Source organism: Suricata suricatta, chromosome 11 (genome assembly GCF_006229205.1).
Source record: "Suricata suricatta isolate VVHF042 chromosome 11, meerkat_22Aug2017_6uvM2_HiC, whole genome shotgun sequence".
Taxonomy (NCBI): Eukaryota; Metazoa; Chordata; class Mammalia; order Carnivora; family Herpestidae; genus Suricata; species Suricata suricatta.
In genome coordinates, this window is record NC_043710.1 from 68,356,975 (window position 1) to 68,372,910 (window position 15,936).

Consider the following 15,936-nt stretch of genomic DNA (forward strand, 5'->3'; position numbering starts at 1 on the left):
GACCTGAGCTGAAGTCAGATGCTTAACTGAATGAGCTACCCAGGAGCTCCACTAACATTTTAAAAAATGAATTTTATAAGAATTCTAAAACAAAATAAAATGGATAAAATGTGTTCTAATGAAAAAGAAAAAAAGTCCTATAAATACACTAAGTAGAAACTAGAGGCAGGAAGGGTTCAGTTTAACAAAAATAAAGAACTTTTTAAGTAGTTATAAGTCTCTGAAAATTGGAGCAGTCTTCCTTCCTCAGAAGATAGTGAGGTTTTCTTTGCCCAAGGGGCTGCAGCAAGGTTGTCAGAGGAACCACAACATTGTGAGGGGAAGTGACTGGACAGAATATTGGATGTCTATAGCTCCTCAGGTCTTCTCAGTCTATAACTCCAATGCTAAAGTTTATTTTTTTAAGGTTTAAATCTTCAAAATTTGATAAATTATCTGTTGGTTAATAAAATGGACACCCCATATACCAGTCCATGCAACAAAGCAATTACAATGGTCTGTGAATTAGGGGTTAAATTATCAGAGATTAAACAGAGACCACTGGTTACCATCCTTTAATGGCAACTAATAACGAGATTTTTTTTCCAGGATATACATAGAACCATTTTACATATAACATAAAGAAAACGGGGAGAGGGATTAAGTTAGATTCTCTTCATTTGAATTTAATGATTGTTCCTGGAAACTGCATACTGTCCTTGTTCTGTTACTAACTGACTGCAAGGGAGTGGGCATGCCTCTTCCTTTCTCTAAGATTCTGTTTTTTCACCCCAGAAAGAATCAGGAAGTTGAAACAAATCATCTTTATGGGCTCTCTCTGGACAGAGCTACATATGAAGAACCATTGTACAAACCAGTTCAGAATCTTCAAATTTCTAGTGTTCTAGTCTTTTTTTTTTTATATATATTTGTCACATCTGTCAATGTGTTCATCTTGTCTTGCCTTTTGGATTAATCAAAAATTTAAAAGTATTCTTCTATTGGTTTTTTAGCTATTCCTCTCGTTAAGGGATTAAATATGCACTATTTATCTTATTCTACTTAAAGTGAATGTTGTGTCACTTAACATAAATGATAAGAAATTTGCCATTGTATAAGTCTACACCCCTTTCTTTTTGCTATGTTGCCACTTTATTATATCCATACTTACAAATCTCACAATATAATAAATTTTTGCTTTAAATAGTCAGTTGTACTTAGTCTGATGTTGACTTTCCATGTTTCTTCTGCCCATTTATGTTCAGTCCCAGGTAGTGGCAAATCCTCTTAAACCTTAGTTCTCAATGGACTCTCTACATAAAGGTCAGAAGACTTTGGCTGTAAAGGGATAGTCAATATTTCAGGCTTTGTGAGATGGTCGCTTTTGAAACTACTCAATGATTCCAGTGTAGTGTGAGAGCAGCCAGCGACATTATCTAAATAAGTGAGTTTGACTGTATTCCAGTAAAATCTGATTTATGAAAACAGCAGACTCAATTTGGCCTGCAGACCATAGTTTGCTGACCTGTGATCTATATCATTGGTGGTAAGTAGTCCAGGTCTGTATTTCTTAGCTATAATTCTGAAAGCCTTAGAGCTCTGAAAATTGTAAATTATTTTATAACTCAGTTGGTAACAAAACATGACCCAATCTGAACTTATCTGTGATAGAACTTGACCTGCACTGTAATGAGGCTGTTTATAGCCTATGTATCACACTTTGTGTGAATACTTGTATGTTTTGCTACAGAAATATTAACATGTTGATTAAAGACTGCTGCTCCACAGCATACTGGTGGCATTATATGATTATGTTACCTTTCATAAATTTAAAAATTCTGAATTCTGTAACATACCTGGTCCCAAGTGTTTCGTTAAAGAAATTGATAGCAGTCTGATTAGATGTGAGGTTTAGAAGCAGTGGTTGAAGTAAATTCTCCAATAGTCTACAACTGTGTCTGCCCGAGTAAGCTATGGGTCTCTGCTTCCTTTGTTGAGGATCTTCATTTTGTGACTCTGGCATTTTAGGGGAGTGCCAGGACTCCTCTGGTTCATTGCCCAATTAGGAATGCCTTTGATCCAAGAGAGCCATAACTTTAACTCCACAGAAATAACAACAGAATGCCTCCCAGTATATTTCTCATAAAATAGTGGGTTTTTAATTTTGGCCCTGGTTGGTTAATTGGCAGGCTATTATTGTGTAAGGTTAGGGGTGAAGTCCAGGGGATTGAATTATAATCTTGAGCTATCATGTATTAGACTGTATCTTTGGGGAAGTAATTTAATCTTTGTAGCCTCACTTTGTGAGCTTTAAGTGGTAAAAGAGAATAATAACATTACCTCATAGGATTAAAATGTAGAGGACTTAGCTAAGTGTTTGGCTCAGAACCCATGTTCAGTTTATTTTAGTTTAGTTATTTTGTAAATAGAACTGGATTAATTGGAAAAATAAAAAGTTACAAACTACCATCCTGAATCTGTCTCATGCCGTCAGAGGCCAGTTCAGATTTATTTATTAATGTGTTACTATAATATGCAACCTTTATAAGTTTGTAACTCTGAATTGTGAATTCTTGGAAATTGTTTGCAAAATTTTATGTACATTTTCCCTTAGAGAATATCTATAAATTTCATTTGAGTCTTATGGAGATTCATGTTCTTAAAATGATTAAGAACCTTGGGACACCTGGGTGGCTCAATCGGTTGAGTGTCTGACTTTGGTTCAGGTCATGATCATGCAGTTTGTGATTTCAAGTCCCACATCAGGCTCTGTGCTGACAGCTCAGAGCTTGGAGCCTCCTTCAGGTTCTGTGACTCCCTCTCTCTGTCTCTCCCTCACTCACACTCTGTCTCTGTCTCTCAAAAAATAAATAAACATTAAAAAAATTTTTTGGAAGGTTAAGAACTAATGTTCTAAGTGTACCCTATTGCAGCAAATTTGGAGGATTATGAATGAGACAGTGATGTTCTGTATTATCCATTAAGCTTTCCCAGTTGAATCAAGCTGAGACATTTCTTCACTATCTGGTCTGAGTAACTGGCTTGGGTACATGACTTGAAAACTCTTTGAATATTTGGAGCTGTAGTTATCAAAGTTGAACACATCCTGAGCTGATGTCAGTGCAATAGGTATGCTCACAGGAATCATAAATCCATTTGCAGATATTAGGGATGAGTTGTTGACCTGAGGCTACAGACTGAGCTCATTGGTTGACCTGCCCTATGAAGCCTTACAACAAATGTGAAGTTTTCTTTGGCTCTGATAGAATGCTTGTATTCCCTACTCTCCATGGATATACTGAAGAGACAAAAAGAAGAAAACGATGTAGGAAAAGTCAGCTTATCTTGGCAGAGTGCCTGGTTGGAGCAATAGTCTTCAAGTCTCTAGAATAGAGAAAATATATAGCTTTCCTCTTGGCTTCATGACTTGGAACTAGCTGTCACTTGGAAGTTCAGCATGTGAGATGCTAACAGCTGCAGTCAGTGACAGGCTCCAGCTCACCTCAGTAATATGGAAACAAGCTAGAACCAAGGTGGCTGGTACATGTGTGGGCACATGGGGTGTGAGTCATGGAGGGAGTCATGAAACCTTCTCTTGGCAGGATCAGCTACAGAGTGTAAAGACACCCTCTCTAAGCATACATGTCAAGCATAAACTGTTGCTGGAAAGGATACTTAGGATTTTACAGTGGGAGACCAGAGGCCCCTGGCTGTGCTAAGGTAAGGCAGAGTGAAGACCCTTCCCTGCTACAACTCAGAATATCATTTTAATTACATTATCCCTCATGGATTAAAACTCTCATGTGTAGAGTCACTAAAGAATTTTGAGTCTGAGATAGATGTGAATTCTGGTAAGTTCTAGGTATCTAATGACTTCCCTGGAGGCTGACCTATAATTATGAGTAAGTTCATATTTCTCAGTCTCCTCTATAAATAATGAAAGGTAGAATTTCAGAGTAAAAGGCAATTTAGTCTTCGAGAAAAGAGAAGGTCCTCCAGCTAAAGGGTAATAAAATAAGATGACTTCTAACTTACTATAGGTACAGCAAACAATATAACAGAACCCCAGCCCCATTTCTGAATTACCACAAATGGAGCCATTTCTGTTTCAGCAGACTTCTATGACCCAAAAAGAGATCAGAATACCAAGGACTAGCAGAAAACACATACAAAGAAATCACAGAGCTAGTTTTCAATTTGCTATGATAACATGAGGCTCCTGTTTCTAGGTGTGGGTCTCTGAAATGTGATGATTCCAAGAGCCTATTGTAAGCATCAATATATGTACCTTGCTACAGAAAGTGGGGCTTTCCCTCTCAATCCTTCATCATTTTGTGGTGTCAGAGCTGGCCAAACATGACCAGTAAGACTAGATGACTACAAAAGACAGACACAGAAACCTGAGGACCAAGAGATGACTATTCACTTGTTATTGTCTAGAAGAAAATCAGAATGGTACCTTCCTGGAGAGTCTCCATTCTCATCAAATAGGATCATATCTCCAGAAACCCCCGTAAAATTGGTTTTCATCAGGGAGTCCAAAAGTTTCCGTCCATCAATTGGCTTCATTGCATCACAGAGGCCCGCGTAGCCTGGACAGAGGGACATCTGCATGTTGTGGAGTCCATAGGCCATGGAATAGATAGCATTGATCACAAATCCCATTTTGGAATCTTGAACGTGATGTGTTCTCAGAGTCAGAGAACCTGTTGAGAAACAAATTATGGATTAACTATAGCTACAGCAGTGGATTCCAAATAATTGGAGCATTCACTGAGCAATTTATCAGAGTTAGAACCAGAGAAAATACAAAGATAGAGGTGCCAACTCAGTATGCCTAATAATTGTCTTCTATTTTCAGGATCCCCCCACCAAATCTTTTAAGAAAGACCTGACTCCCCAATAGCACCAAGATTCACTTCCTCTATTACCAATCCTGGAGATGGATGCAGGAGTGTACTGTATTTCAGTACCATAAATTTATCTTAAGGACAGATTAATCTCCTTAGTACTCAGCTATGATAATATTACCTCCTTGGTTTAGAAATCCACACCCAATTTCCAGCTTCTAAGCCATTAAATCATAGCTAAGCAAACTAGATTTTCTACCATTTTGCCTCAACTTACCTGTTTGGATTTATCATGCACCCCTTTCAACCTCAAAGCATATACTCTCCAAAAACTGGCCTATTTGGAAATTCTAAAATATAACATAAAATTTGTGCTCCATTAATTAATTAATTGTTAGAGTCTTGACAAAAAAAATGGTTGACAATCTAGGGACAAAACAAAGATAAATTGGGCATGGATCTGCACTTACAAAGAACTTATTCAATAATATATATAAATTATGTTACCACAGCAAAAGGTGGAAGGTGATAAATCTGTAACACATGTTGAGTTAAAATCTATAGAGGCCCAAAGAGGGAACAATCCCCTCCAATGGACAGCTTTTGGGGAAGTTTCATTAAAGAACTAACATTTGTTATGGGCTATTGATGCAACAAATACGGAATCAGTGCCTGTTACTTATGAGTGCTCAGAACTTGCTGGGAGTGCGGGACATATGTTGAATAAGATAAACCTGATTCTAGCCCTAGAGACAAGAAGACACATGAAGATCTCAGCAAGCCATGGCAGTGTGGTTTGGTAAGTCCTGAGACAGGACTGAGTCAGGAGGAGCACAGACTCAGAGACTCACTGGGGCTGAGCATTATGGCTGAGTATCAGCTGGATGAAGAGTGGAAGGAAGCCTGTCTGGAGATTCATAGATGAGATGGAGCATGCTGTGTTTGGGAAACTTGAAGAAGGTTGGAATGTTGAGAACATGATACAGAAAATGGGAGAATGAGGAGAGCTGAAGATGTAGAGGAAGGAAGAGCTGCTTACACCACATTAAGACTGGTATCCTTTACTGGTATACTTTATCTTAAGATCACTGGGATCCCTTGGAGTGTTTAACTAGGTAGCGGCATGATTAGATTTCTATTTTAGGAAGACTGGCCTGGCTACAGTGTAGAGAAGGATTAAAAGCGCTATAGGAGTGGAGCCAGAAAGACCTCTGAAGAAGTGTTGCAATGATCCCTATGATAGCTGAAGGTGGCCTTCCCTAGGCAGAGGCCATGGTTATGGGCAGAAGTATTCAGGAGTCAGAATCGACTACCAGGGCTGGTAACTAAAGAAGAGAGAGGATTGAGATGTATAGGGACAACATGGAAAGAAGGTGAAAGGAACAGCTGAGGTAAAGAGAGAGCTTGTCATTTGGGGAAAAGTAAGAGAGATAAAAATTGAATTTTCCAAAGGTTGCATGGTTTTTCATGACTTTCCAAACTTCAGAGGCATATTATCCCCTTCTTGATTGCTGGCCCAAAGGCTGATACTTTCTCTGAGCAGAGAAACAAAGAAAACAACACAACTCATTCTGACATAAGTTTAAGGTGAGGAATCCTGTTTCCATCTAAGGACTAAGCATTGGACTCAGGCTACTTTAAAATAAATTCTTATAATTTTCTTCTCAAGCAAGCACAGGCTTGCTTGCTTCATACTTCCACATCCTCCAACCCCCACCACTGGAAACTCCATACTACTAGGTACTAAGTCAAATACTTTGGGGATACTATTCCTTCCTCTTTCCTTCATACCTTTTCAACGCTCATTTGATCTACATTTAATAATTAAATTACTTCACACCAATCTACTTCTACCAGGTTTAAGATACATCATTTCCTTCCAGATTATAACAATAGTCTTTAAACTGTTTTTATTTTCTATCTTTGCCCATCTTCCCCCACTCCAGCCAATTTTTAACACAATAGCCAGAGAAATTTCCTTAAAATAGAGATTAGATTATAACATTCCTCTGACCAAACTTTTCAGTGGCATTTATTACTGAAAGTAAAAGCCATAGTCCTTGCAATGACTTCCAAAAACATACAGGATCTTGACTCCTGGCACCCTACCCCTCATGCTTCTGATTCCATCTCCTGACACTCTTCATTTAAATTATTCTTCTCTAGCCACACTTACCTACTTCTGGATTCTCAAATTTCATGGGTGCCCCTTACTCTGGTCCTTGTATTTGTTATTCCTTCTACCCAGAATGCTCTATGATAGAGATCCACAGAAACTGTTCCCTCCTTAGCAAAGGTCTTTGTTCAAATATCATCTTCTCTGTGAGACTTTGGGACATCCTGGCTCAATCTCATCTCTGCCCCATCTTCCACACATACTCCCAGGGGGTCTCCTTTCCTGACAGTAGTTTTCTCCTTACTGCCATCTAAAATATTATGTATTTGACTTGTTTATTGTCTATCTCATCTACCCACTAAAATGTAGACTCTGTGAAGCCAGGGATTTCTTTTCTCTGTCTCGTTTACTGTTCAGTGCTTAGAATAGTGCCTAGCACATAGTGTGTCCCCAATAAATATTTGTTGAATAAATTAAAGAACTGTCCTTTCTAACTAGACTCTCCCTTCTATTTTCTTTCCTTCCTGACCTTAGCAACACTAACTCTATCTATTTTCAAAGGCTCCAAGAGCACTTTCTTCATGAAGATCATCATGATTACAGATACTAACATTAATCTTGCTCTCTCAAATTCCCTACCACTTTCTCTATACCTATCTCAGGCACGCTGCATAACAAACTATAGAAATGTGGACACACTCAGAGGGACGAGAATTTGGAACATTCAGTCCCCGAGTCAGTCCATCTCCTACCTTGCTATATTTAAATGGTGTCTTACTCATACATCAGCTCAGCCTCCTAACCCTCTATGAGAGGTCAGCAATAGCTGCTTTTGTGGCTACTAGATAGGTGGTGGTTTGATTCTTTTTATTTTTTCCTCTTATGAGCAGGGGAGGGAGATGGAAATTCTTGCTTTATGTTTTACTAGCTCTGTGATGCGGGCAAGTTACTTACATTCTCTAAGATTCAGTTTAATGACCTGTTAAATGGTGACAAGTCACAAATACCTCACACAGAGGCTGGCACAAGATAGATGCTTGTACCAAAATGTAAATCATAAAGCCCTTTAGCCACCATGTTTTGTGGTCATGACTTTGGACAACGAAAGCAAGCCAAAGGTCTTGCCTGATACAATGTGTGGAAGGGCTCTTAGGCAGTCCTGTTTCAGCTTCCTTTCCTGACTTTTCTTTCTGCCTTGTCTACAATAGACAGCTACTGGCACAAAGGCAACATTGGAGGCTTATTTATTTGTAAATCAAATCACAGTGCTTAGGGCATGGTTACTGAACTGTTTGTTGAACTGAATGGGGGCAAAAATGAAAATTTGCATTTGTTTGGCACTTTTCAAAATAATTTTTGCATGTATCAGTGATGTGCATCAATACTTACATTCACACTGCAGAGATAAAGAAACTGAGGTATAGACAATTTAAGTAGATTTTGGAAGGGTTACACAGATATAAATATCAGAAGTAAAAAAGAATTTCTAATACCAAATTAGTGCCCTTTTTGCTATTCTATATTGATTTTCCTAGAAATACTCCCTGTATGACATTACTGCATCACCGTTTAAAAATATCCTACTTAAGAGAGAAAGTGAGGGAAAACAAACTGATAACAAGATTGGATCCCTTCTGGAAAGTGCTGTGTCTGTTCCCTCCAACTATGCCCACTAACACTGCCCAGAACCTGGGCCCAGGAGTACAGAAGAGGAACTGACCAGAAGCAGGAGCTTAGAAACCAAAGGACTCACGTGTTTGTGCATAGTCTGTTGTATCATTTGTTGTTACTGGGTATCTGGAACCACCTGACCTACTTGGGCAGCATTAGGGTCTTACGGAAGTTCCTGGTAACTATTCTCCCTCGTCACCCAAAATACCGGAGGGCTGCAAATTCAAAAAATAAACAAAACCTGCAGAAGAAAACCGATGTAAATGTAACCTTTGCAATATCTCCTCAAGACATTTTGATGAGGAATTTTTATTTATTTATTTATTTATTATTTATTTAAATTTTTATTATTTATTATTTATTTTTTTTAAATGTGCGTTTATTTTTGAGAGAGAGACAGAGCACGAGCAGGGGAGGAGCAGAGAGAGAGAGAGGGAGGGAGACAGAATCTGAACAGGCTCCAGGCTCTGAGCTGTCAACACAGAGCCCGATGCGGGGCTCGAACCTACAGGCTGTGAGATCAGGATCTGAGCCAAAGTCAGATGCTTAACTGACTGAGTCACCCAGGTGCCCCTGATGAGGAATTTTTTAAGAAGGGTATTCTAATCTGTTTTAGCATTCAGGATGAAACAAGGGGGCAATTAAGAAAAATTCACATTTGAATTCTGCCTACATCACGTCACCCGTGTACCAGCCTTTTTCCTCCATTAGAAGCAGCAGCTCAAGGCTAAGTTATCACCTTTAGGTAGCTGAGAGAGCTCTTTTGAAATGTGTGACAACAAAATAAATACTTTAAAAATGCTTTAATCTCATAAAGCCCAAGAGCTCTAGGAACTGTTTCTGCTATAGATGAAGAACCTAAGGAAACCAAGATGACAGTCAATAGCTGGCAAGCCTAGCTTTTTGTGCACAGGGTTGTGGTAGCTGTATTTAAAAGCAACTAATGCAATAGATTCAGAATTTGTATATAGGGGGGCGATTCGGTTAATTAGGGATTCTCCTGCCTCTTATCTCTTCAGGCTTAGATCTCTTTCTATCTATATCTCTATTTGCTTCCTAACTCTACACACATCAGAAGGGGGTGAAATCTGCAAAATACCTTACTTTGTGTTAGAAAGGACACGTCAGCTATTGACAGCAGCAGAGCATAGCGAATGGGAGCACAGATTCTGGAACCAGGAAGCAGGTTAGGATCATGGCTCTGCCACATACTAGCTGTGTGACTTTGGCCTAGGTCATTAACCTCTCTGTGCCTGAAAAAAATGAGTTTAATATTAATATCTAACCAACTGACTTATACAGGGATTAGCTGAGTTTATATTTATAAAGCACTTGATAAAGTAAAATGGTATTTGTTACTTGGCCCCTGAGCCAAGTTCTGTTACAAATGATCTGGCTTGTGTCTTCATATTCAGAGTATAAAGACCTGGAAGATGTATGTTGACAAGTAGAGGCATTTGCTAAAGCAAACGTGCCTACTGTTTTTGAGGAATAACAAGAAAGACTGAAATAGTAAGGGCAAGACAAGGAAGATAATGAGGTAAGGGATGCATGATATGGGACTTTGGAGTGTTTTTATCAGAGATGTCATGATCTCCTTTTCATTTAAAAATTTTTATTTTGAAGATGGAAGATTGAATCAGAGTGGGAAAAGTGAGGGAGTGTGGAAATAGGAAGCTAAAAGCTAAGAGAAGGTGGTGCCTTAGTCTAGGATAGGATTAGAAGAACATTTTGGAAGCTGGGAGAACAGGATGTGTTAGAAGAACATTTAGGAAACTGGGAGAATAGGATGTGTTAATAATGGGTTAGGTGTGAGGTATTAAGGAAAAAGAAGAATCACAGATTAGTCCAGGTTTTCATTTTAAGCAACTTGATGGTTTAGTATACCTGTGAGGTACGAGAAATAGGTTGGTGGGGGTGGGGACTCAAAAGTGCTGTGCCACATTGAACAGGGAGATCAGTCAGTGGCTCATGTGACCAACCAGGCAACAGATGCTAGTGGCTTAGAGGAGGGTGACATGTTTTGGAAGCAAAACTGACATGACCAGCTGACAGACTGGATTTATCTCAGTTATCAGACTTCTTTTTGAGTCCCTGGTGCTGCACTATTTTACCAGCTGTACAGTGGTTCCTTTTGTAGATATGGAATAACTTATTTTTTATTAGTTTCAGAATGTCTTATAATTTCTTGCTTGGGTTACCACAATAGCCTCCTAACAGATCTTACTGCCTCCAATTTTGTCCTGCTGGAATCTATATATTCCCAGTGTAGATATATAAAGAGTGATCTTTCTAAAGCACAAAACTGATTATATTATTCTCCTTTTAAAACCATTCAGTTGATAACCAAATTATACCCTAAATACCTTGTCCAGACATTCAAGACCTTTCTTTTCTGCCTGTGATTTACCCCTCAATTCTGATCCATGATACTGTATAACACCAGATATTTAAAACTTTTTTTTACATTTTTAATGCTTTAGTTATTTTTGAGAGAGAGAGAGAGACAGAGAGACAGCATGAGTAGGGGAGGGGCAGAGAGAGAGGGAGACACAGAATCTGAGGACAGGCTCCAGGCTCTGAGCTGGCTGTCAGCACAGAGCCTGACGTGGGGCTCGAACCCATGAACCATGAGATCAGACCTGAGCAGAAGCCAGACACTCAACCAACTGAGCCACCCAGGAGCCCCTAAAACTTCTTGTAGCCACATTATAAACTCTTCTCCCTTGTATCTGGGCCTCTGTGCATTTCCTTCTCAATCTGGAACATATTCCCCTGGAGATTATCTATTTATTATTTTGCATGTGTCTAAGACTCACATCTAATCAAAAATTGGTCATGACCCTCCTCCAGTTTAGAATTAAGATTTTGCTCTGTTTGCCACAGCACTGACGCTGGCTCTTATCCCACACTGAACACCCTATACACAAGTTGCTTGTTTACCTATACGTCTCCAGTCTAGACTTAAGTCTCTGCTTTGTCCTTTTTTAGCACTGGTGGTGACCTTCAGCTGGTTTCTAGTACACTGTGGACTCTTCGACAATGGAGATTCTGTGTCATTGACACAGGTAGCCCTTGTGCCTAGCACAGCCCCTAACACATAATTGGCGCTATTAATATATGTGAGGTACATGAATGTGGTCTAATGAATGACAGGATGCCTCATGAGCTGTCACCAAATACCAGGTTGGGTCTTTAGATTGTCAAATCAGTTTAGTAGAGCAGCCATTCCTTTGTAGAATAACACTAAGCAAAACTAATACTGTCAATTTATAATAGGATCTGCCCGGTGGACCAAACAAACCCCGTTAGCAATCTCATGGGCTTTCACCACCTAATAAAACTACTTGAGGAAAATTCTGGTATAGTCAAAATGGATTAAGCTCTCTCCACCCTGTTCCTTCCACTGAATGCAGCTAAATACCCTGGGCAGAATGACTGGAACAGTTTTCAGAGGATGTGGAAAAGCAAATGGTAACAGGTAGACTGGGGCAGAAAACCAGAATTTAAAACACCACTGAAGCATGCCTGAGATTCTTGGATCTTTTCTCTCCGGGACCTCTAGGCTCGCGTGCGATGTAGCCCCAAAACATGGAACTGTGGGCTAATTTGAGGTGTGGGCAGAAGGAGCTCCAAGAGAAGTCCTCTATTTCTGGTCTGAAGGGTGGAAAGGGGCATCCTATGAGTCAGATAGAGTGAAGGAAATTCTATTTTGGTTTTCTTTATTTTTTCGTGTGGGCTCCCAGGCAGCCCTGCAGAGGTGGTAGGGCAAGCTCCTGTACCTTCAGGTGGGAGCCCTTCTCTATGACCAAAGGAACTGTGTCCGAAGAGTATGCGTAAATGCTTTCTTACTTTCTTCTAGCCTCTCCCTAAATGGTGGCTCCCATGGTAATTTAGTGAAAGGAACAAGAGGTAAAAGACAGGGTAGAAACTAAAGCTGCACGTTTCTACCCAGGGGATCAGGACAGGGATGGCAGACACTGGGAGCTAAAAAATGTCAGGGAGACTGTGGAGGAGGGAGCTCAAGAAGTGATTTTACAGTCAACTGTGAACTCCTGGGCTCCCCTCTGAGGTGTGCAGGCATAGACTTGACCCTAGTTAGCAGACAGCTGTGAGAAGTGAACTACGGTTAGAACACTGCATAGGTCCAACACTGCCACTCAGTGAGGCGCATGAGCAATAAACTCTGAAAACACTGCAGAGGCTTCGAAAATTGGACCCAGAGAAGCTCGGTACCAACTTGCAGCCTGATGCTGACCAAGCTCATTTCTTGTTTTGTTTAATCACCCTCCTTTCTAAGATAACATCATATTTGAAATGTCCAGAATGGACATCACCTGGAGTCAGGGGACTATCTATAATCATGTGGGTGAGCAGTAAAAGTCCCAGCCACCTTTTGCTGATCTTCTGTCTGCGTTTCAAACCCTTACTTCCTGTTGGTTGTACAGCCTTTCTTTAGATGTCTTAATAGAACTCAGAGTTCTATTCAGTTCCTTTGTTCTTGCTGCTTTGGCCCTGGAGAGAAATTCTAATTCTTAGTTAATTTATTCATTGATGCATTCAGAGATTAATTAAGTTATTGATTAAACAGACATATATTAAGTCCATACTATATGTCAGACACTGTGATGGATGCTGGTGATATAGACATGAGTGACACTGTATCTCTCTCTTCAGAAACACTCAGCATGTAACCCATGGGCCCAGTGAAAAGAGTCTGTGGGGGGCCCAAGGAGTTTGACCTTATTAGGAAAATTTTAAAGTCCTGAGTGCACACAATAAAACAGCTCATTTTATCTAGATTCTTTTCATACCCAGTAAGCGGTAGGGAAGAGAGGGCATGTTAATTAGTTGGCATGTTAATGCATAAAAGAACTGGACTTTAGTCAACAGTATCTACTTTGTTTAAGGATTATTTTTTAGGGTCCACTATGGATCAGGCAATGCAGGCACGAGGATTTGTGCCAACCCAAACTTGCCAGCTGTTCTCAGGCTCCATCTGCCTCACAGCAGCCCGGAGAGAAGATACGGAAATGAGGAAGAGAGGCCAGTCCCTCTTTATTTCTTCCTCTTCTTCTTTTTTTTTTTTAACTGAATCTCTCATTTGGAGCACTTAACATTCAATCCTAATTTTACTATTGTTTAATCAAATGAGAAGACTCCAAAAGGATTAGCAGAAACTGAAATCCTTCAATCTGTGATTACAATTTAATTTTACAGAGCTCAAAATATGTTCTCTAACTCATCTGGGGAATCAGAACTTTGAAGCTTAGTAGCTGTCGCACAAAGGGAAATCAGACTGTCTTAACAATGCAGAATCAGAGAAGATACTAAGGCCTTTAGAAAGCATCTAGTCTAGAGGCTACAGAAAGGATGCCTTTGGACTAAATTGGCCTTTACATATGCTTTGTTTGACTAAATGCTACTTTGTGGAAATTTTACATGAGAATCCAGCTTTGTAGACTCTTGAAAAAAAACCCAGATGTCACAATACTGGCTTCACATTCTCACATGGCAAATGCTAACCTGCTTCTCTCTTATACCATATCTCTGGCCTCTGTATTACTCTAATATTGGGATCTCCTAATTGGTCTAATAAACTCATTTTATAGATGAAGGAATAAGGCCAATGAGGGGAAAAGATTTCTTGAAAGTCACACCTTTGGTTAATGGCAGCTGGCCCCAGACATCTTGTGTTTAAACTCTTAAATTAGTGATATTTTCATATGGGAAACAAAGGAGACCACGATTTAAAATTCTTTTCAGCAAACTAACCTATGGACATAGAGTAATGAATCTGGCAAAGTTTATGAAAAAATATTTTAAGAATCCCAAGTCAGTTCTTTGTGTTATCCCTCACACTAACTACTAAAATACTTCTGGGTGGTCTTCATTATTTCCTCTCTACCCACCAGTAGGGGAAGGATAGTAAAGGGAAGGAAGATGTGAGGGAAGGTATTCAAGTATTTTCTAGGAAGGCGAATATAAATCTGGAAGATGTCACTTGATAACATACTGTAACATTGCGAGAGAAAATAAATAGCAGGGAAACAAATTCTCCCTAATGTCATTTATTTTCTGAATCTACTCATTCCTTATGCATATGGCAAATGGATTCCAATTATGCTCAGTGGCTGACACAATAATTTGTTTTCACTGTGACAGAAGGGCAGAACATCCCCCAAGCCAGAATTAATCTTTTGCCATTATGTACTCTCACAGAAATGTGTGTATACCTCTGTTACAACACGGAATACTTTCTGTCATGCACCAGAATTACCGATGTGCTTGTCTGTACCCATCACAGAGTATGAGCCACCTGAAGGCTAAGACTATCTTGTGTACATTGTATGCGCCACAGTTCCTAACACTGTGGTGAGTGAGCAGTCTGGTCCTTCATTTCACATTTACTAAGCTCCTATTTTGTGCAAAAGCCTCATAACATACCATGAGATTCAGAATTTAGTTCACACTAGGTAGTGAGTTCTATGTAGGTCAGGCCCACATTGATCTTGCTTTCCACCACCCAGAACAGTATTCGGTTTTCAGTTAATGGTGGGTCATATGAAGGATGGATGACTATGGATAGAACTCCTGTATGGAACTTAACATATAGTGGGCCGACAAAGAAATCTGTGTTATAAGGAAGATGCAACTAACTTCTTGGGACGATAGGTTAAGAGTAATAAAATAAAGGGCATGTTAAGTGCGCTGGGGCTTGGACAGAAATTAGAGATAGCAAGAAGGAAAAAAAAAATAGTCCAAAAAAGGGCTGAATTGACTGAAGACATCACATAATTCATTCAGACTTTCCTAACACTAGTGCCTTTTTCTGTATCAGGAAGTGTGGCAGCACTAGGAGCCCAGAGTTGTATCCATACACCTGTAGAGATACCAATTTCTAATATCAGCTTTGGCTCCAATTTATAAATGTGCCTGAAATACAAGCAGTTGACCTCTAAATGTTCATATTGAAATGCAAATGAATGCAGCAGCTGCAGAAAGAAGACACGTCTTCAGGGAGCTACAGAAATTCAACAGGGATTGCACACTTCTATGTGCAGAACACTAAATTTTAAATGTAAATGATTCACCACAAGCAGCCAGTTGGCAGGCCTCTGATGGATACGTGATTTCAGATAGTGTATCTCCTTCATTCATATTACAGTATTGTGAGGAACTTCCATATGGTGTGTAAATGAAGGATGGCATCCATAGGGATATGAAGACTGGTGGTTATATTATTTAAAAGAGTACATGGCAAAAAGCCACAGCATTACATTCTCCTTACTATACTAAGACCAGACTCCTAGGCCAGAG

At 39.6% G+C, this 15,936-nt stretch overlaps 1 protein-coding gene across 3 annotated transcripts in view; it reads right to left on the reverse strand.

Annotated features, from left to right (window-relative positions):
- GRM5 (glutamate metabotropic receptor 5) overlaps window positions 1–15,936 on the reverse strand; it is a 528,959-nt gene that overhangs the window by 88,697 nt on the left and 424,326 nt on the right. For all 3 annotated transcript variants that reach the window (XM_029915032.1, XM_029915033.1, XM_029915031.1), the window contains exon 5: window positions 4,439–4,685. In XM_029915032.1, coding sequence (XP_029770892.1) covers window positions 4,439–4,685 — 247 coding nt within the window. The remainder of the gene's footprint in view (window positions 1–4,438; window positions 4,686–15,936) is intronic.